Here is a 19,912-nt window from a genome sequence, read left to right as displayed (position 1 = left end):
AAAATATCCTTCAAATATGCACGCTGATCTCGCGCACATGCGAGCAACTTAGCTGAGTCACAATCCCAATAGCTGAGCTGGCCAACAGTTGGTGGCAGCAACAGCAACAGCAGCAGCAGCAGCAATAACAACTGTAACAGTTACAATACGAAAAGTACAGCGGGACGCAGGCGGCAGAGCAACAATACAACAAACGCCCGCCAAACTTTAACTGCATACCAATTAGTTGAGAAACGCGTGCTGCCAACAACAACAAAAACAACAACAGCAGCAGCAGCAACAACAGCAGCAACAACATGAGCTGCGCACGATCAAAGCAACTGATAGAGAGGAGAACAGGAGGCGCGGGCTCTGGCGCTGCGTAACTGTGTGTCTTGACCCTTACAACATGCAGGACAACAACAGCAACAACGGCTGCCAACTGCTGCCAAAGGTGAAAAACCAGAGTTGGCAACACACGCACACACACACACACACACACACACACACACATGCACAAAGGGCTCAAGAGCCACCACTAAAGTCAACATTCGGGCACCAATACGCGCGCAACGAGGGTTCGTTTTGATTCGGCTCACACACACACACACACACACACACACAGACAGAGCCTCGATTTTCGGGCCAAGTCGCCGTCGTCGCTGTTGCCTGGGCCCGGCACTCGCTTCACCGTTGGCTCAATTTAGAACCGCACAATCGGCCAAAGATTCAGTCAGGTGCGAAGCACCGAGCGATACAGACGTCTACGTCTCACAGCCGAGCCAAGTTTCATACTCAAAGATCTGTTACCAAAAAAAAAAAGAAATAAAAGAAGTCAGCTAAAGCGATCGTTTACCGCGAGATTTAACGCCGTGTCGCCGCTCAAATTTATCCAAAAATTAAATATAAATATAAACAAATATTGTTGGCCCAAGTGAATAAAGTGCATTTTTGTTGGCCAACCGCTGAGACCAAAGCAAACAGCCAGTGTCCAAGGCCCAAATATGAACCATTTGTCACCGCCGCCATCGCCGCACTCGCAGCCAAATCCAGCGGGCTACGCGGGTCAATCGCTGGACAAGCAATGGATGCAGCGGGCCTCGGCCTTCAACACCGTGATAGCATCGGCAGCGGCCCACAAATTGAACAACAGAGGTGAGTCCATCGATCGGCGATCAAGCGACTAAAGTTTAACCGCTTGTTAAAAAATAGTAAAAGGAACTTCATTTCTATTTACCTAAAAGTTAACATTTTAGTAAAGATTTTAGCTTTGGGAAAAGATTTAATGAAATCTCCAGAGCTCAGCTTTAATGCGCCAAGATCCTTTCAGATCTGTTTTGATGTTTGTAAAGATCTTTGCAGATATGTTTTAACTGGCGGTTAGAACTTTTAACAATTTAGCAACAAGATCTTTGCAGATTTGCTTTAACTAGTTATTTAACCAGAAGTTACAAAGAAAAGGCTTAAAGAATTGCACTTGCAAAGTTTAGCTTTGATCAGGGACAACAAAATCTTTAAGCTTTAGCTTTCAAAATTTGTATCTCTTTCTTGCATTAACAAAATATTTAGAGTATTAATAGATTCAACTTCTGAAAACTCATCAAAATTTCCATAAAAAATGCAATCATACAAGTGAAATTAAGGCACATGTAATATGATTAAATATCTGGAATAATATTCCTTCAACATGCTCCTTCACCATTTCTTTCGTACTCATGCGATAATTCGCCGACTCTCTTGCAGAACTGCCCTTCCTTTACAATCCGCTGCTCTACTCCAGTGCTCTGCTCTGGCCACAGTTTCTGCTCTCTTCGGCCTCGGCGCTGGGCACGCCCCTGACACCCATGACGCCCAAATCGCCCGCCTCCATTGTGCTAAACCAGCGCGATCGCGACTTTGCACTAACGCCCGAAAAGGAGCAGGAGCTGCAGCACAACAGCAGCGGCAGCAGCAAACACGTGCTGCTGCAGCAGGACGAGGACATGCCGCTGAATCTGAGCACCAAACAGCGTGCCAGATCCCACTCGGATCAGGATCACGATCACAACAGCAGCAGCAGCAGCAACAGTGGCAGCCTGAGCGGTGCCAGCCTCAGCGATGAGCCCGAGCAGCCGCTGCATCTGAGCACTCTCACCAATGCCACGCCCCCGCCTTTGAGGGCTGTCAACCTGAAGACGGCAAACAGCGGCACGCCGCAGCAGCGCCGCTCGCAAGGCAACATCATTTGGTCGCCAGCCTCCATGTGCGAGCGCTCCACGCGGCATGAGGCAGTGGCAGCAGCAGCAGCAGCAGCAGCAGCGGCAGCATCAGCGGAAGAATATGAGGAGCAGCAAGTGGATCCCATAGTGCGCAAGTTCAAGTACGAACGCCGGTCGGCTGCCTCCATATCCTCGCAGCAGTCGCCGCTGTCCTCGCTGGTGCCGCAGACCAATGTTTCACAGGATCTGGACTTTGAGACCGCGCAGCAGCAGCTGTACGCACATCGCAGCGCATTCATGGCCGGCCTAACTGGCAACAATCTGGAGCTGCTGACGCAGCACCTGAAGACGCAGCAGCAGCAGCAACAACAACAGCAACAACAGCAACAACAACAGCAGCAGCAGCATCAGGTTAAGGCCGAAACCGAGGCCGAGCAGGACAACAACCGTTCGGCAGCCGCACTCATGGGTCTTGTGGCAGTCGCTGAATTAGGCTACATGCGTAATCAACACCAGCAACAGCAACAGCAACACACGACCCAGCAGCAGCAGCAGCAGCAACAGTTGCATCTACAGCAGCAGCAGCAGCAGCAACATCCTGATTCAACGGCCACAGATGTTGCGCGTCGTTCGTCCTCCTCATCATCGTATCATGGCGAGTGCGAGGAGAAGCGCAGCGGCAGAAATTTTCAGGTAAGCAGACGGGAAGTTCAAGTTTTTTTTTCCTTCTTTTTTTTCTTATTGAGCAAAGTTGAATCAGAGTCAAAACTAGCGGAAGTGCAAAGACTGGGCAAAAGCAGCTTAAGTATAGGATTTGATAGTCTGTTTATATATCATATATAAAATTGCTATCACTTAAATAAGGTCAAAGTGCGTCTAGGCTATATCTTAAGAGGCGAAATCTGTAGGTTGTCAGTGCGTTGTCCTTGTCTCTAATGACACAATTACGTGACATTGGCTGTGTCTCAAGTAGTCAATCCTTCAACTGAACCCCACGGGGGAAAAACCTTATGGATTGCATAGGTCTAGAGCATATCTGGCATATCGCATTGCATTGCGTGTCTGTTGCCAGGCCCGTGTTAATTGTTTCATATTTTGAAGGTCCTGTCGCGTTTTAATTGCTCGGCGCTATTGATGGACAGACACATAGCGCCCGACCATTTCAATTTGGAAAAGTGGCACAGCAAGTAATGTAATAAAGAACTCTGTTCTATGGAAATTCAATTAGGCACAATCGAAATCACGCAATTAGTTAATCAAATAATTTTGATTATTTCTCGAAGCAGGCGGGCAGTTGGCGGTGCACCTCACGAAGATTTATGTACAAATTACGCGTACAATTTTTGTTACCATAATCATAATTGTCGTTTTGTTAAAGGGCAGCCCTTTAAGCCATTTTTTGCCACATTAGGCACACACGATGAGAACAGAGGGCACACGACCACGGACCACGGACTGACACATGAACTGGAGTCGGGGGCATGGTCATGCTCTGACTACCCCCGCTGTCAGTTAATGTTTTTATCAAAAGCACTTCAACACCCGCGACAGGCATTCGTTCTCTCTCTCTCGCTCTCACTCATATTTTTTCACACATTTGACAAGAGGGTTTGCCGTCTCGAGTGAAATGCGATAGCCATGAAGGGTTTCCATGGCGGGCGCAGACATATGGTCAAAACAGTTGCTCAAGTCCTGGGCGCAGGCGCAGCCGAAGACGGCGAATTTTTTTTCGTGTGTGTGTGTGTTTTTTTTTTTGTAAGTCTTTACATCTGCTGCTGGAATATGGAAGCGCGGCCCACCCGGTTTGAGCGGAGTCTGAGCTTGGGCTGAGTCATGTGTTTGGGGTTTCTACGCGAGAGTTTTGCCAACTTCCGTTTCGGGTCGAGTTGAGCAAATTGACATTATGGCTCAGACCCGGCTGTAACAATGGGCCAACTAATTGGGGCTCGGTCTAGGCTCAAATGCAACGCACAAATAGAAAATCCCAAAGCAGAAAACAAAAACAATTTAAATAAAAAAAAAAAAAAGAAATTGTTTTTTCTTTTATGTTTTTTTTTTTTTTTTTTTTGTTTTTAAGCAGCGCACTTGTGTCAATTTACAGTATGCGTAGGTTTTCGAAAGGTTTTTCTCATTTTTTTCATTTCTTAAATTCCATTTTTTTTTTTTTTTTTTATAAATGTCACACACGTAGCTCGGCCGGATCGCTAGGCCAGCCAGCCCAGTAGATGGGAATGGGATTGAGTTGTGTCAATACGGGAGCGACAATGTTTAGAGACTTGCATGTTGCAGCAGCACAAACTGTGCAAACATTTAATCTCCTCGCAGCGAAGATGTTACGAGCAGTGTCTGCCCAGTTTTCTGCTCTCCAATAACCAATTCTCCAGGCCAGCTGTGTTTGGCCTACAAATAGTAGATACATTCAGGCACATTCGGTTATAGCTTAATATCATTTAATATGGAGCGTTTAAGTTCGCGGCGCGATAGAGACTTGCTTCTCTTGAGTTGTGCATATGGAGAAATGTTTTTCACTTGAGATTTAACATTGAGCTGGGCTGCTGTTTGCTTAGCTGTTTCTTAAAAATAAACGCCAAGCTAATATATGGGACTCTCTGGGCTGGCAGCCATATTTTCGCTCAGTCGGCTGGGTTTTATCCCAACTGTCTTCAAATATTTGCACACTCACAAATCTAGTTTAATTCATAAGTATTTAGCACACACATTATTATGTTGTTTGAGATTTTATTTGTCGCAAAAATTTGTGGATTTTGCCGCGTTTTCAGGCTGTTCAAACATGTCGTTATTTTCGATTATTTTGACTCGTTCTGTGCAAATATCAATATGTGTATGCATATAACATGTTCCAATTCGGATTCTTTTCTTACAGTGTAAACAGTGCGGCAAGTCGTTCAAGCGCTCCTCAACACTGTCCACACATCTGCTAATACACAGCGATACCCGGCCGTATCCCTGCCAGTATTGCGGCAAGCGATTCCATCAGAAGTCCGACATGAAGAAGCACACCTACATACATACGGGTAAGTTGAATGAGCTATCCATCTATCTCCCTCTCGCTCTCTCTCTCTCTCTCTCGCTCTCTCCTCCCTTCTCTGTCACTGTCACAGGTTGATATTAGCATATTTGATAAGCAGGCTGGGTTTCGACTCAATTCAAATGAATGAGCACAGTTGTTGACCCCCATGAAATAGACTTTGGCGTGTGCTAAAGGCAACCACACGACCCAAGCTAGTTTTAACTTTATTTTTTGATCAGTAAATGCCCTGATTGTGTTATATATACATGGCTAATATCATGGATAATAGATCAAGTAGATGGTTCAAGGATAAGTTTTAATCGCTAAATTCCTTAATTGCACAATAAATTTAGGGTATAACTTTTTGTACCCTGTACCCATAGAAATGGGTTAAATGGGTATCATGATTTTGTGAAAATGTAAGAGATAGAAGCAAAGATCTTTAACTTCATAAAGTATACATTATCCTGCTTAGCACCAATGACTGAGTTGCCTGTCTCTATGAGACTACAAGAGCTAGATTGATTAATCCATGGAATCGATAGAATCTATATACAGTTTTTTGACTATATCACGGAACTGGAGACACCAAAACCCTACCCTAAATACAGATTCACAATATTTCATTGTTCGAGAATTTCACCCATCCAAATGAATATTTTAGGAGCTATAAGCGTCATCTTTAGGGCATCTCATAGTCGGGCACTCGCGACTTGCGCACACTTCTGGCTGTTTGCTTTTCACGCATTTCGATTTGAAATGTCAAACATATTGTGGCAATGTGTCAAGCATAAACGACGTCAACAGCTCATTTTGCAGCTCTTTGCATGTCCGACCTCAAGTGATTTGAGCCACCCTCATTTGTAAGTCGCGGCCATTAAAATCAGCGAGCACTCCAGATGCTTATCGGCATTCAATTTGTCTAATTGCTGACAATAGTAAGGCCACGTGCAATCGTACAATTAATAAACTTTAGTTTACATTATAATTGTTTTATTGATTTTATTTGCTCGCGCGTTGCAGGTGAGAAGCCGCACAAATGCACCGTCTGCCTGAAAGCCTTCAGCCAAAGCTCGAACCTGATCACGCACATGCGCAAGCACACGGGCTACAAGCCCTTCGGATGCGGACTCTGTGATCAGTCCTTCCAGCGCAAGGTGGACCTGCGCCGTCATCGGGAGAGTCGCCACGAGGAGGCAGCTGGCGCCCTGACGCCGCCGATCAAAATGGAGGTCAGCAGCAGCAGTTGCTAGAAGCGGGCGAGCGGGCGATCGATGGGATCGCAACATCTGTAGATATATATAGAACATGTCTGAGACACAAACCAGACCCAGTGGGGATTACCCGAAACCAGTAACAACCACCAAGTTGGCACGCCTGCAAATGCAAAGTCGTCTAAGTCGTCGCTATGAAGCCAAAGTTTGTTTTGTTTGGGCATCCGTAAACATTGTTAAGGGAACCGAAAGAACATTTCTCCCATTTAATTTGCTCAATCCTAGACCTAAGCTCTGTACATACTGACAAAAAAAAAAAAAACATACACATACAAGACTTCTCTAATAGACCTAAATACTGTATACTTAAGTAAATATTATTTAGAACTAAGCTAACATAATTTATTGCATAGAAAATGTTTTTTATCTTTTTTCAATTTGTTTTACCCTAAATACCAAATCCAAAATTGGCAAAGAAAACGCAGCTAAAAGTACCAAAGACTCCAAAAAAAAACAACAACAACAAGAAAACTTGGCAAAGCTTGACTTTAACATAACTTATCGAAATTTGTTTGACTCTACCATTGTTTAATTTACGAAATATTTATTTTTATATAAATTATTTAAGCCTTATTGAAAATGTCCTCGATATGGATTAGCGTTAGCTCCTAAGTTTTTATTAACATTTTGTATTATTTATAAAATCATTTCATTGTATTTAATTATGTTTAATTGTATTCCTTTTAGCAAAAATAAAGTTGAAAGCTAAAGAAACTTCAATTCGTATAAAACAGCTGTTGCACAGCCTAAGGCTATATCATTTGAGCCAATAATCTGTCGAGATTTTTGATGTAAAACAAAATTAGTTTTTTGATTGTAGCTTTATCAGAAATTCCAACTCTTAGTTCAAGTCCAACTATATTTACTTAAAGACTTTTGGACTCAACCATTCAATGAATATTCTGAGATTTAATCGCAATTTTTAATGCCATCAAGTTTTATTCTTAATTCTGAAATTGTTTACAATAGCATTTTTTGAGTAAAATATCTGCCATTTTCAAGCACGCTTAAATTTAGAACTTCTGATATTCACTTGAAACAGATCTTTACAAAAATTAGTATATATTTTTATAGTTGGCATAAATAAAAGTAAAATATCAGCTAATATATTATAGGAATGTCAAATGAAATTCTTTGAATTTTCTTTAGCTTATGCCCTTGAATAGTTCCCCAAGTTAGTTATGGAAAATGTCCTTAAGAAAGTAGCTTATGTACCAATACCTCAGCTAAGTCTTAGTCTATATATTAGTCTTAAATACCTGTAGATCAAGGACGTTGAGGTGGCAGCCGTTTTGGCAGCCGAATTAATGTGGCAACATTTTGTTACAAATTGTGAAAAACACTCCAAATATCTTCTTTTTTTGTGAAGTAGCCCGAAAACCTGATTTTATAGTTAAATTTTTGCACGTACTCAATTGCAGGCAACCGAGGCTCCTGGCAACTGGGACTTGGTCCGAGGACAGCTCCTGTTTCGGGTGCCGCGGTGATCTTTGATCTTCGCTCATTGCAGTATGCTAGGAATGCGCTTTGTAAAACGCCGCGTTACAAGCAGCGTTTTCCATTCCGGCGTGCAAATGGAAAGGGAGGGGCACGGGTGGCCAGGCCAGCTACCGGGCACGGCAAAACGCCAATAAGTGTTCAAAGTTCCAGCTAATTGCGCCCGAGAGTGAAGTTCAGTTCACTGGAGTTGAGTTGAGTTGAGTTGAGTGGGCAAGACAGGTAAGTCAGCGGGGAAACAGATCGGGAGCGATCATCGACAGTCGATTGCTGATCGCAATTTCGGCCAAAACCGAATGTCAATGCGTTTTGCGGCACTTTAAAACGCCCGAAATGATGTTTGGCAGTTTACAAATCACCGACTCTGGGCCGCGCTCATTATCGCCATTCATCGTTGGCTGCAATCAAAATCAGCGAGCATTTGGCAAGGATTTCACTGTGGGACTCTTCGCCTCTCCGCCTCAACCGCTTTGCCACTTGTGTCCGTGGCATGCAACAAATTGATCGAAAATTGACAAAATATTGGGCACAAGCACGATCAAAAAAAAAATAAAAATAAAAAGACCAGAAGAAGCGCGATCAAAAATATGCAGTTCAATTGCATTGGCGGCTGCAAAACAATTCAGCTCAAGGACCTTGGCCAAGTGCCGACAAAGCGATAAATTGCAGAGCACTTGGGGTAAGCTACAAGACTCTATGTGGCAGCCGCCAAGTATTTCATAATGTAACTTAAGTTATGTCCGGCAAACAGAGCTGTCCGCGAATTAGAATTCAATGATATTGAGCAAATGCTTCCAATGAAAACAGATTTTTAATATAAAATGTTGCTCTATGCAGGTTTTATATAATAGAAATTAAACAAAAACTTTCTTCATTTTATTTAACTTTTTTTTTAGTGTTATGAGAAATTTAGAGAATTTTTTCTTAACATTACTTTGCAAGCCTGAACTTTTATATTCATTTTTAAAAACTTTCTTAGTTTAATTTAAGTCCGAAATTTTAGTAGAATTCGATTTATCTCTGGAATCGAAGTATTTCATTCTTTTATATAAATTGATAATCCCACAAGCTATATTTTATTTAAGAAAAAAAACCCTAGAAGGAGCGTTGTCTACACAGGGTAGAGCTGTTCGGACTGTGTCTGCCATATGGTGGCTTTAGGTTTATTAACCCCTAAGCCGTTAACACCTGAGCCCACATAATTTGTCATGCCATTTGAATTTGTACAGCATTCAAATACAAATAGACGGCAAGCCCCCATAAAAGAAACTAAAACTAAAAGAAAGAAAATACGACAGTTGTACAAAAGCTGCGCTCAGCTGCAACCCCAAATTGAATAGGATGAGGAGTGCGAGCACGATTCAATGGAATTTGAAGAGGAAATCATCTTAGAAGAAGTGCCTTGAAGTGGCCTAGACAGAGCTGGGCCCGCAACATATCCGTTTTCCGGCTACCCCTAGCCAAAAGGTGCCGGGCAGGTGACTTTGACTTTGGCTATTAATAAAAATAATAGTTGCGGCTAAAAAGGTGAAGCGGTCGAGCGAGGATCTGCGTACGTGGAGGCCATCACATGAAAAAAAAAGATGTCTTAGGTCAGTTGCCGTCGAGGGCTGCAAATGCGACGTCGACTGCGGCTGCGACTGCAACTGCGACTGCGACTGCGGCTGCTGCAGGTGAAGCTAAGCGAGGGCACAATTAAAAGGCCGACGAGGGATGTGGCAAAAGGCACCTGTGCGCAGGAGCCGGGAAAGGCAAAGGCAATGTTACAGCGGCTCATTTATGTTTATGTCCTTTCGTTGTAAGCAGGCGCTGATTCCGATTCCATTTTGAGCCGCACAAGTGGCGCGCCAGCACCTGCTGAATCCTGGAACCTGTCGTCGTTGTCCTGGCTCAATAATTGTGCGCCAGACGACGCGTGCTCAAATCCGGTTTACAGCAAACATATGCCAGCCAGCTTTTCAGCTCGGCCAAATTACAACAGCAGCGCCTGTTGTAGCCAACCGATACCGGTCCAATTGGCATGGGCCACACGCCATCAACTGAACAGCAGTCATAAAAATCTCTCAGTCGACCACAAAACGGCCAAGATCGAGATCGAGATCGACATCGAGATCGGGCTGCAATCGTTGTCTAATCTAGGCCCAGGCACCTTGAGGGAGTGTGCCGCAAGCTGACGCATGCAAAAAAATACAAATAAACCAAAAACAAAAACAAAAATATAAAACCAAAAACCAAAAGAAGGTGCATCCAACAAAAAGCCAACAACAACAACAGCAATTGCTGCAAGTGCGCCTGCACCTGTCACGCTCATCGATATTACAAGCGGCGGCGGCGGCGGCGACGGCTACGGCCAAGCCAAATGACCCAATTTTCATGGGCCCTACAGGCCTGTAGCCTGAACCAGAGCCTGAGCCAGAGCCAGAGCCAGAGCCTGCTCTCATTTCTTTGTGGGCCTTTTTTTATGTGTTTTTCCTCGCTTGAAATGGATAAGTTATGATTGCTGCACTTTTCTCTCAATAGACATTGTCACCTGCAGCATGAGTTGGGCATTTGGAATATATGCTGGATTGATTGTTAGAGATTGACATGGAGAGGAGACGGGGGGATACACATTAATGGGATACCCTCAGGGCAGCTGAGTATGTGTGTGTGTGTGTTTGTGTGGGGGTTGCAGATGCTGCATTAAAAAGTAATATTTGTTTAACGCTCAGCTTGATTGCTTTCGAATTTTTAGTCCGATTTTTTTATTATTTCATTTATTATATTTTTATTATTATTAATATTAGCATTATTAATATTATTATGTCATCCAAGATATAATATTAGTATAATTTATAATAATATTTTTATGAGAAATAATTTGTATTATTAATCTTAATTATTTATTTTTGGACATTTAGTTCGGACTATCATTGCCCTGATAATTCGTTTCGTTTCTTGCGGGTTCGTGTCCCTCGCTTCCATTAACCTAAGATTTTATTATAGCTATAAATGCTCAATAGATATCTCGCTAATCTTAAGTCCAGCTTCTGGCCTTTGCATTAAAGTACCTTGAGGGAAATGCAATAGGAAACAGTTAAGCTAGTTCGCCCGACCAAATCAGAAGCCAACAGAATGCCAGTCAGCCAGTCAGTCAGAGATTAGCCTTACCTTACTTTGGAAAATCTTAAGCTCGTTCGATTTGAATGCGAACATTGACAAAGGGAAAGCAATGACAAATCCAAGTCAGATATGCAACAACCCCTGCTGTAGAGATGGGTATTGGAAGGCGGTTGGGAGGGCAGCACGAGTCAAGTGGCAGGGAGGGGCGCATGCAAGACAAAGCAGTTTGTGAAATCTATTTAAACAGCTTAATTGGCAAGAACAGCAAGAAGCAGAGACAGCAACTAAAACTTAACAACAACAACGTAAAAATAAAGCAAATAAACAACCCGCAGACAATGAGCCAATCAGCAGCTTAGCCAGAGGGTGCAACAAAACAGGCGAAACCAAAAGCACAAAACCAAAAGCCAAGAGCAGCAATTAAAATGACAAAATCTAAACACAAAATGGTACGGATTTTACCATGTGCCACAGTCAAACAGTCGAACAGTCAAACAGTCAAAAGGTGCAGGCCAATAAGAAGACCCAAGAGTGCAGCCTGTCGCTGCCCGAGCCAGAAACAGAAAATACAGCTACAAAAAAAAAAAGACATTGCAATTGGGTGCAACCACCTGCTGGAATACTCGCTCAAATGTTTTTCAATATTTCGCAAAGAAAATATTGTATTAACTCGAAAAAAGCTTGTCTATCCATATATATTCTCATTCCTCAACCACTTAGACTTAGCCATAAATCTTCACACTTTATAAAGATTCCCAATTTCACATCTTGAAATATGCGAAAATTCCGTTTAAACTGTTAAAGTTATATATTTTACCCAGTATATCTTTAGCAGTTTAACTGATATAAACGGATATATTCGATAATGCAAATATTTAATCTTTCAAGTCCCTGGCATAAATATTTGATCCTCTAACGAACAGCTTGAGGCGCAACAAATATACTCTATTTTCACTTGGCGAGCGAGTATAGAAAGTCGGGCTCAAGGTGTTTTTCTTGAGCAGAAATCAATGTGCATGGCCTAAACACAGATTATAGACAGATTTGGAGGCAACAGACGGCGGCACAAAAGGACAACAAATTGCCGCAAAAGATGCAACACACACACACAAACACGCACAACGAGGACTCTGACTTCGAGTCGGACTCAGACGCGGCCTCTGTCAGAGTCATTATAAGAATTTAAGCGCACCTTTTCATTTTGTCTGCAGCAGATCGAGCAGCGACAGGTGCGCAACGCATGCGCGCCGAGATAAGCCGAGAGAACAGAGCATAGCGGTAGATGGCCCGATGGTCCGAATGTCCGATGGCCCGATGGTAGTTGGTAGATGGCAGGATCCAATGCAGGGGTCCTTCTTGCCGTAAGGCGTTATCCCAAGAGCGCTGCTGCTGCTGTGCCAGATTCGACTGTGTTCGTTCGCTGGCCAAATTAATTCCTTGCCATAATTTATAATTCAACAGATGACACGAGCCAACGCAGAGCAACCGGAGCAGCGGCAGAAGCAAAAGCAAAAGCTTAGCTTAGCAAAAGAGGGTCCTCCGGCCTAAGGTACCGCTTATTGCGGCTCGTTTGTGGCACATGCCAGCACAGGACCTCAACTCCTGCTGCTGCTGCTGCCATTTTGGCTGCCTCCTACAATGGGCATTGCCGACTTGCAGCCGCATTTGATCAAGCCGATCTGTCTTTGTGCTGCCAGCAAAATGTAGAGTATGCTGGGTTCGCTTTCGCTCTGCGCAGTTTGTTAAGCGTTTTCGGTCAGCTTGCGGTTCTTGGAGTCCTTTGGCACATTAGTTTATTTATTTGAAAATGCAAGAGGTTTTTTTATATTTGGAAAAAACAGTTTGTTGAACCTTTCGCTGATGACAATGACCTTTTCTATGCACTGCGCTGCTCCGGCCAAAGGGTTGGCGGTTCAGCACCCTATAACTGCATTTTTGGACAAACTACAGTTACAGTCGAACCCGAGGCAGCGAACTCTACAGGTGGAAATTGTCCGCATGTCACACTAATTTCTCAAGAGTCCCTTTGTGGGTTTGTTGATTGTTTGCCTGCTTGTTCCTTTTGTTGCACAGTTGCATTCGCAGTGTAAATTTGCTTCTTTGTTCAACAAGTCCTACGAATTGTGTTTATATTTGAAGCGTTAGTTTTGGGTTCGGTTTCGGTGTCAGTTTCGGTTTCGGTTTCGGGACTCTCAACTACTGCCTTTTGTGCCAATATATCAAGCGCATAATTACCTGATAAACATAGCGACAAGTTATTTGCAGAGGCATTGAACTGCCTCGGCAGGATCATTTGAGTCTTGGAAGTTGAATGAACTGCTCAGAGTTCAACCACTTGACAGTCAAATTGGTAACAATTATGTGACTTCTGATGCCAAATATGATAATTAATAAGAACTTAAAGTTTAAATATGTTTTTGCAACAGCTTAACCCGAACGGACAGCGTGAAAAAATTTAATGTACATTTTAGTACAATAAAATAAAAATAATAAAATATAAGAAGTAATGTAATTAATTATATACAACTTGTAATAAGGCTCTATTTTAAAACTTGCACTTACCGCTTTCTAAATCCTAATTTGAATTTTGTTTGTATTTGAAATTTCAATAGTAGCGCGCCAATTTACCGCACACTGCACTTTTAACAGAGCTTATTTACGATCTTTCGACCCGTTTATGTTAACGACTTACAGATGTAATGTTAATGTAAAGACACGAACCGGTTAATCGAACTCTTTTATTTCGCGCGTTTTTCACAAATTTGGCGCTACATTCAGCAGCTGCCATAAAAATAGCTATTTAATGTGTTATCCACATTATTTATTTTGCTTATCTTAACTTTCTCCATTGGGTAAGTACACTTTATATTGCACACATAAAAAAAATAGATTTTTGCACTTGTAATTAATAAATTAAAACAAATTTGACGCAGCCGACGCGTCTTTCTGCCACTTCACTTCACACACAACTACTCTGCATCCTTTTATGAGTATGTATGACAGTGTGCGACAATGCGAAAGGCGAATTAGCATAAAGAGCAAGGCAACACTTCTGAGTACCGTTAGAAATGAGCAAAATAAAGCAGAAACGAAAACCAAAACCAATTTTGAGTTGTTTTTGGCCTTTGTGCGTTTTAACTTTGCTTTGCATCACGCGTGATAATTGTGCACGTAAATATACATATGTATGTATAAATACATGTATATATATAACGGATGCATGTATATATGCAAGAAAGTGTATGTAGGCACATTTTATTATCTTATGTATGTATGTATGTATTGGTCATGTATGCAGATATTTGCATTCACATAAGCAAATGGATATGTGCGTGTAAGTATGTATGTATGTATAGGCATGCATGACTGTATATATGAGTCTGCATATATTAACATGCATATATGTGTGTACATACATACACATATGATTTGGGATGAGAGGGATTTGTAAACAGCTAGTTCTGGGCGCAGTGACATAACTTTTGTGTCTTCCCCTCCCCCACCCCAAGGAGCAGCAGCGGGCATGCCAAACAATTTGCGAGAGAATCAATCAGCAGGTGGCCAGAGCGGAGCTGGGCCGTCTATTTGCCGTGGTCCATTTGTGTGGCAAGCTATTTAGGATAACTCCCGGCGACATAATCCTCGTCGAGGGCTACTGGCCGCCCACGATAGGCGATGAGATTAGCCTGGACAAAGTGCTGCTGGCGGTTGATTGACCCATAATCACATAGGTATATATATAATTATCCATGTCGTAATCCACTCTACAATCTTTTTTGTTTTCAGAGATGTGTATTAATATAAATATATATATAAATCGGATCGTATAAGGAAAGACATATGAAAATGGAAATTTGTGAAATCTTTGGGTAAGTCAAAATTTATATACTTATTTTTGTGGGAATATATTTTAAGGCAAGTCAGACCAGGAAATCGCTTGATATTATAATGCTAGTTTTTTAAATTGTCCGTGTAAATAATAGAGTTTCACTTTGTTCAAGACTGCTTCCAAATTGAAAACAGAGATTAGATAATATGAAGAATTCTCTTTCTTGAAATGAAAACTATAAATGGAATGTTCTAAGTTGGCTTTTAGGCAGATGTGGAAAAGTGTTTTTGTCTCTGGTTTGACTATGGGAAAACAACGTTTACAAAAACTATTCATATAATTAACTTATGTTTAGGAATAATTGAAGTATGCACAAGCTAAAGCTTTAGTCAAAGTGCAAGCTTTCTAATCGACTTAAACGTTTGTCCAGCTGCGTCAAGAGGTTGAAAATCTCGTCAAGCTGAGCGGCACAGCTGCAGCAATCCGAGCCCGAATCCGACTCCAGCGACACATCCAATACCTGCGGAAGGTGTGCTCGTTATGCTCTGGGCTTGCAGTGGGATGAGGCAGCTGTGTGTGTGCGAGTGTGTTTGGGTCAGACTAGTTGAAGAACGGGGTGGTATAGTTGCTCTTTAGCTCGAGGGACAACTTGGGTTCACTGCGACCCGAAAGTTTGGGGCCTGACAACTTGGTGGCACAATTGCTGCTGCCCAGCGGTGTCTGATGTTTGGAGTGTTGGCTATCAACCACCTGGAAGTGCTCGTCCAGTGCCCGATAGGCCAGAGATTCACGCGGATCGATGCGAATGCTGAGATCATTGGATGCTTTGGAGTTGGCGCCGAGGCTTATTTTGGAGCTCGAGCTGGTGTCGCAGCAGGACGTGGAAAGGGATTTCTCCTCAAACTGTGAGGCATCGTAGGTGTGCAAATTGGATTCCCAGATGAGCAGCTGTAAAGATTAAGGAACATCGTCAAGCATTGTTGGATTAATAGGGAAATGAACTTCCACCTGGCGATCGCTGCCCGCGGTGGCAAACTTGTTGCCGTCCTGGGTGAAGGCAACCGCATTCACCGCATCCGTGTGGCCAGTCAGCGTGTATATGGGTCGGCCCTCGAGCAAGTCCAGAATGCGTATGGTCTTGTCATCGCTGCCGGACAGCAGAAAATTGCCGCTCGGATGGAAGGCCAGATCGTTGACGGGCGCCGAATGCACCACGTAAAGCTGCAGCAGCTGGCTGTTGACCACATCGAAGACCTTGATGCGATTGCAGCTCAGGGCAACGGCCACCATGTTGCCCCACGGATGCCAGGCGACCTGACGCGGTGCGGCACGCTCCTCCGTGAAGGTGCGCACACACTCCCCGGTGCTCACCTCGTAGATGCGCAGCGACTTGTCGTCACTGACGCTGGCTATCAGCTTGCCGTTCGGACTAAACTTGGCGGCACGCACCCAATTGTTCTGCTGGGCAAAGGAGGAGATGAACTGTCGCCGCGACACGCGCCACAGCTTTACCGCCTTGTCGTCCGAGGCGGTCAGCAGCAGCTGCCCGGTCGGGTCGAAGTCGACGCTGCGCACGGGCTTGCTGTGGGCCAGAAACTCGCCGGAGACGCCGCGCACCTTTGGCTCCCAGATCTTGACAGTGCGATCCTGGCTGCACGAGGCTATGAAATTGCCCTTGGGCGACCAGCTGACGCCGTAAACGGCCGCCGAATGCGAGGCAAAGCGAATACAACGCGCCGCCTGCTTGAGATTCCACAGTATAACCGTGGCGTCCATGGCGCTCGTCGCGATCTGGTGGCCATCCGGGCTGAAGCGCAGCTGCGTGATGTTGCCAGTGTGTCCGGTGAAATGGCGTTCCAGTGCCGGATCGCGAAACATTTTGCTCTCCATACGTTTTTTTTTTACCTTTATCAAATTCGTTGACAGCAACAAATTTCCGCTTCAGTTTGAAAACATGAAGTGCGTAGCGACGCAGGCTTCGACTGTGCCGATAACATATGCATAGCAGAGAGCTCTTGAGCGCGTGCACATGGCACGCAGTGCTGTTAAGTGTTAAGGCATTTAAGCTATGCAACACTGTCGATAACATAAAGAGGTTGCGGTGCCGCTTATTTTGTTATCGTTTCCATTCGGCACACTTCTCTCGCACGAAACTTTGGTAATTGCAATTTTATTGGAATTTGCTGTCTAAAAAGTGGCAAAAGTATGTCATTGTTAGCACAAAGCGTGCGCCAAGCGCTGCGCCACACAGCACAGCGTTCCACATTAAGCGGTAAGCTTGCAAACAGCCAGTTCTGGGCGCAGTGACATAACGTTCCCGTCTCCCCCCCTCGCCCACGGCAGGTGCACTGCGTGCCTTGAGCCTAGGCCCAACATTGCAGCAGCAAAACAAACCCGCGCCGGCTACAATCGATGTGTCCGCTATTGCCAAGGAGCATCAGCGGGAATGCCAAACAATTTGCGAGAGAATCAATCAGCAGGTGGCCAGAGCGGAGCAGGGCCGTCTATTTGCCGTAGTCCATTTGTGTGGCAAGCAATTTAAGATAACTCCCGGCGACATAATCCTCGTCGAGGGCTACTGGCCGCCGACGATAGGCGATGAGATTAGCCTGGACAAAGTACTGCTGGCGGGAGCCCGCGATTTTACGCTGATTGGCCGACCCATACTGGAGCCGGGTCTGGTCACGGTAAAGGCGACGATTATCGAGAAGACGCTAACGCACACAAAAACACATTTCAAAAAGAAGCGCAGGAAACAATACATGCGCATTAACTTCCAGCGCTCGCCCAACACCATGATCCGCATCAACTCCATTGAGCTGACACGTCCGGTGGATGGCGGCGGCGAGCCGGATGCGGAGCCCTCGAAGCGGCTGTTCTAGGTAACGGCTTTGCCTTATTGAATTAAATATATGTGTTAAAATGATATATGAAATGTGTTAATTATTTAAAGCAACACATTTAATTTTCATTTATTCACATTTTCAAGAAAACCCCAGATATTGTGTTTCTCCCAGTACAAAATCCACCCATAACATTAACAGAGCATTAACATTTGTTATACTGTTGCCTCTAACATCTGCTATACATTAGCGGCACATGTCCGTTATATAGCTTACTTTGTTAAACAACACTGGCGCCAAGCTGTTCGTTTTTTGCCATCTGGCAGCACTAGCGACGGCGCCCATTTCAAATTTTGGGCGCAGTCAAGCAATATTGGCGTAGAGATTTTTATCGTTGTGCTTGACGTAAAAACTCAAGCACTTTAATCAATTCAAAATTCTACTTTCATCTTGATTCAATGCCTTGCCTTTTGGCTAGGCCTTTATAATTTGTATAAACATTCATTTGAGGCATATTTGCCAAACGGCAACCTACTTTAGCCCCAAAACGCAGTCGCAGCCGCATTTGCAGTCTCTAATGAAGCGGCTGCGGTAACTGTTGCAATTTTAATGACAACCCTTTATCAGGCATGTGGTTGTTGTCATCTTTCATTAAAAGGCGTCGCCACGTCTGGGGGGCAACACACACACTCACACACACATGCACCTGAACACACTCGGCTTTTCTTTATCAGCAGATGTAAGTTGGTTGCCTGCGCGTCGTATTTGTTTAAGTTCTGTTTCACTTTTGCTAAGCAAAAGCGTTTACTTTTAAGCTTTTGCTTTTTGCCTTTTGCAAACTTGCACACGTTTTCCCTGGCCCCATTTTTTGTTCTCTGCCCTTACTGAAGCGTTAATATGAGGAGTGGCACATGCGGAAAGTGCAATGAATTAAAAAATTGTCATCTTTTTATGGGTCATTTTACACATACTTCAGGGTTGCAAACCGGTTCGCAACAATGTCTTGTCTTAAGATTCGATACGTGAACCTGCTTTGCCACATCTAGGTTTGAGCCGTGATTCTTCATTTTATTTACCTGTGTTTGCTTATTAAGATTTTGTTCTTCCCTGATTTGATATAAGTTTCGGTTCAGGTTAAATATTATATTGGATGTTCGATTAAACCCCAGTTTAGTTTCTCGAGATTCATAATTCGCTTACCAACACTTAAAATGTTGTCACCCAAATGTTTTTCCGTTAATTTGCTGTCATTTGGATGATAATTTAATGTGAAGCCTCGTCATGTTGCTGCCAAAAATAAAATCACTTTCGCCTCAGCTGCCTCTGTAAACTTGATAAATGCCATTAAAAATTATGTATATATTGTAGCACAAACCCTCTCCCTGGTTGGCTGCCACATCATCATTTTGAAATTTTGAAATTGCAGCTGCCAGGCGCAAATTCAATTGCGCGAGTCTCTTGCCAAACAGTCGACGGGAATGTCAATGTGCTGCACTTTGCCAACTTGTCGCAAATCAAATTTCAATATGGCAAAAATTACGTTTGCTAACGCAAATTGAAACATTTTCGTTGCGGTTAGTGGAGCATGAGGCGGCGGGTCGGGATTGGTTTTAGGACAGGTGTAAAGTAAAAATCAGCCCCTACGCCCGATTCGGTGCCATGCTGATTATGTTATTTACCTTATGAAAATTGCATTTGATGTTTGGAATAAACGGAAATTGCCGCCATGCGGATGTTGCTTCACTTATTTGTTGTGGTCCATTCCCACCTCCAACTGCTGCTCAAATTCCAAACACCAGGCCCCGGCTACAATTGTCCGGCCGACACCCTCAGCCAGGCGAATCCCATGTAAATGCGATGCCCAAGTCGCAAAAATTTCCCTAAATTTATGCGTTGCGGCGTCTCTGATATAAGAGAAGGGGGGCGCCGGGTTGCGAGCTGGGTGTGCGGCAGCCAAAGGCTGGCAACCATGGTAGCCGCTCTCATCCATCAACGGCATCACTCAGTTTTGACATATCATTGAAATCTTAGCCCAACGTCGTCATCAACTGTGACGTTTCATTAACCTCTGCTCCACAATTGTTGTGGAAGGGAGCTGAAGAGGATGGACGGATGGGCGCGGTGGGCGGGGGAAGTGTTAATATCAACAAGCGACGAGT

At 43.8% G+C, this 19,912-nt stretch overlaps 3 protein-coding genes across 4 annotated transcripts; 2 read left to right on the top strand and 1 right to left on the bottom strand.

The window, feature by feature from the left end:
• Positions 1–711: 711 nt before the first annotated feature.
• Positions 712–6,813, top strand: sens (senseless). The gene is made up of 4 exons (XM_002047596.4): positions 712–1,134; positions 1,723–2,870; positions 5,062–5,212; positions 6,232–6,813. Exons 1-4 carry the CDS (start codon positions 984–986, stop codon positions 6,459–6,461), a joined length of 1,680 nt encoding a protein of 559 aa, XP_002047632.1. The 5' UTR covers positions 712–983; the 3' UTR covers positions 6,462–6,813.
• Positions 6,814–14,970: 8,157 nt separating this feature from the next.
• On the bottom strand, positions 14,971–16,901 carry Poc1 (Proteome of centrioles 1). 2 transcript variants are annotated; one of them, XM_015175862.3, is made up of 3 exons: positions 15,919–16,901; positions 15,661–15,858; positions 14,971–15,430 (listed from the first exon to the last, which is right to left on the bottom strand). In XM_015175862.3, the coding sequence occupies exons 1-3, from the start codon at positions 16,798–16,800 to the stop codon at positions 15,296–15,298; spliced, it is 1,215 nt and encodes a 404-aa protein (XP_015031348.1). In that variant the 5' UTR covers positions 16,801–16,901; the 3' UTR covers positions 14,971–15,295. The 2 variants fall into 2 exon arrangements, with proteins under 2 accessions (XP_015031348.1, XP_002047631.2); XM_002047595.4 differs by having other exon boundaries at positions 14,971–15,858; positions 15,919–16,898.
• A 118-nt stretch (positions 16,902–17,019) lies between these two features.
• Positions 17,020–17,838, top strand: mRpL21 (mitochondrial ribosomal protein L21). Its single transcript, XM_032434984.2, has 2 exons — positions 17,020–17,182; positions 17,254–17,838. Exons 1-2 carry the CDS (start codon positions 17,116–17,118, stop codon positions 17,790–17,792), a joined length of 606 nt encoding a protein of 201 aa, XP_032290875.1. The 5' UTR covers positions 17,020–17,115; the 3' UTR covers positions 17,793–17,838.
• Positions 17,839–19,912: the final 2,074 nt, after the last annotated feature.

This window comes from Drosophila virilis, chromosome 3, assembly GCF_030788295.1.
Source record: "Drosophila virilis strain 15010-1051.87 chromosome 3, Dvir_AGI_RSII-ME, whole genome shotgun sequence".
In the NCBI taxonomy this organism is placed as follows: Eukaryota; Metazoa; Arthropoda; class Insecta; order Diptera; family Drosophilidae; genus Drosophila; species Drosophila virilis.
This window is presented reverse-complemented; position numbering and strand designations above follow the sequence as displayed.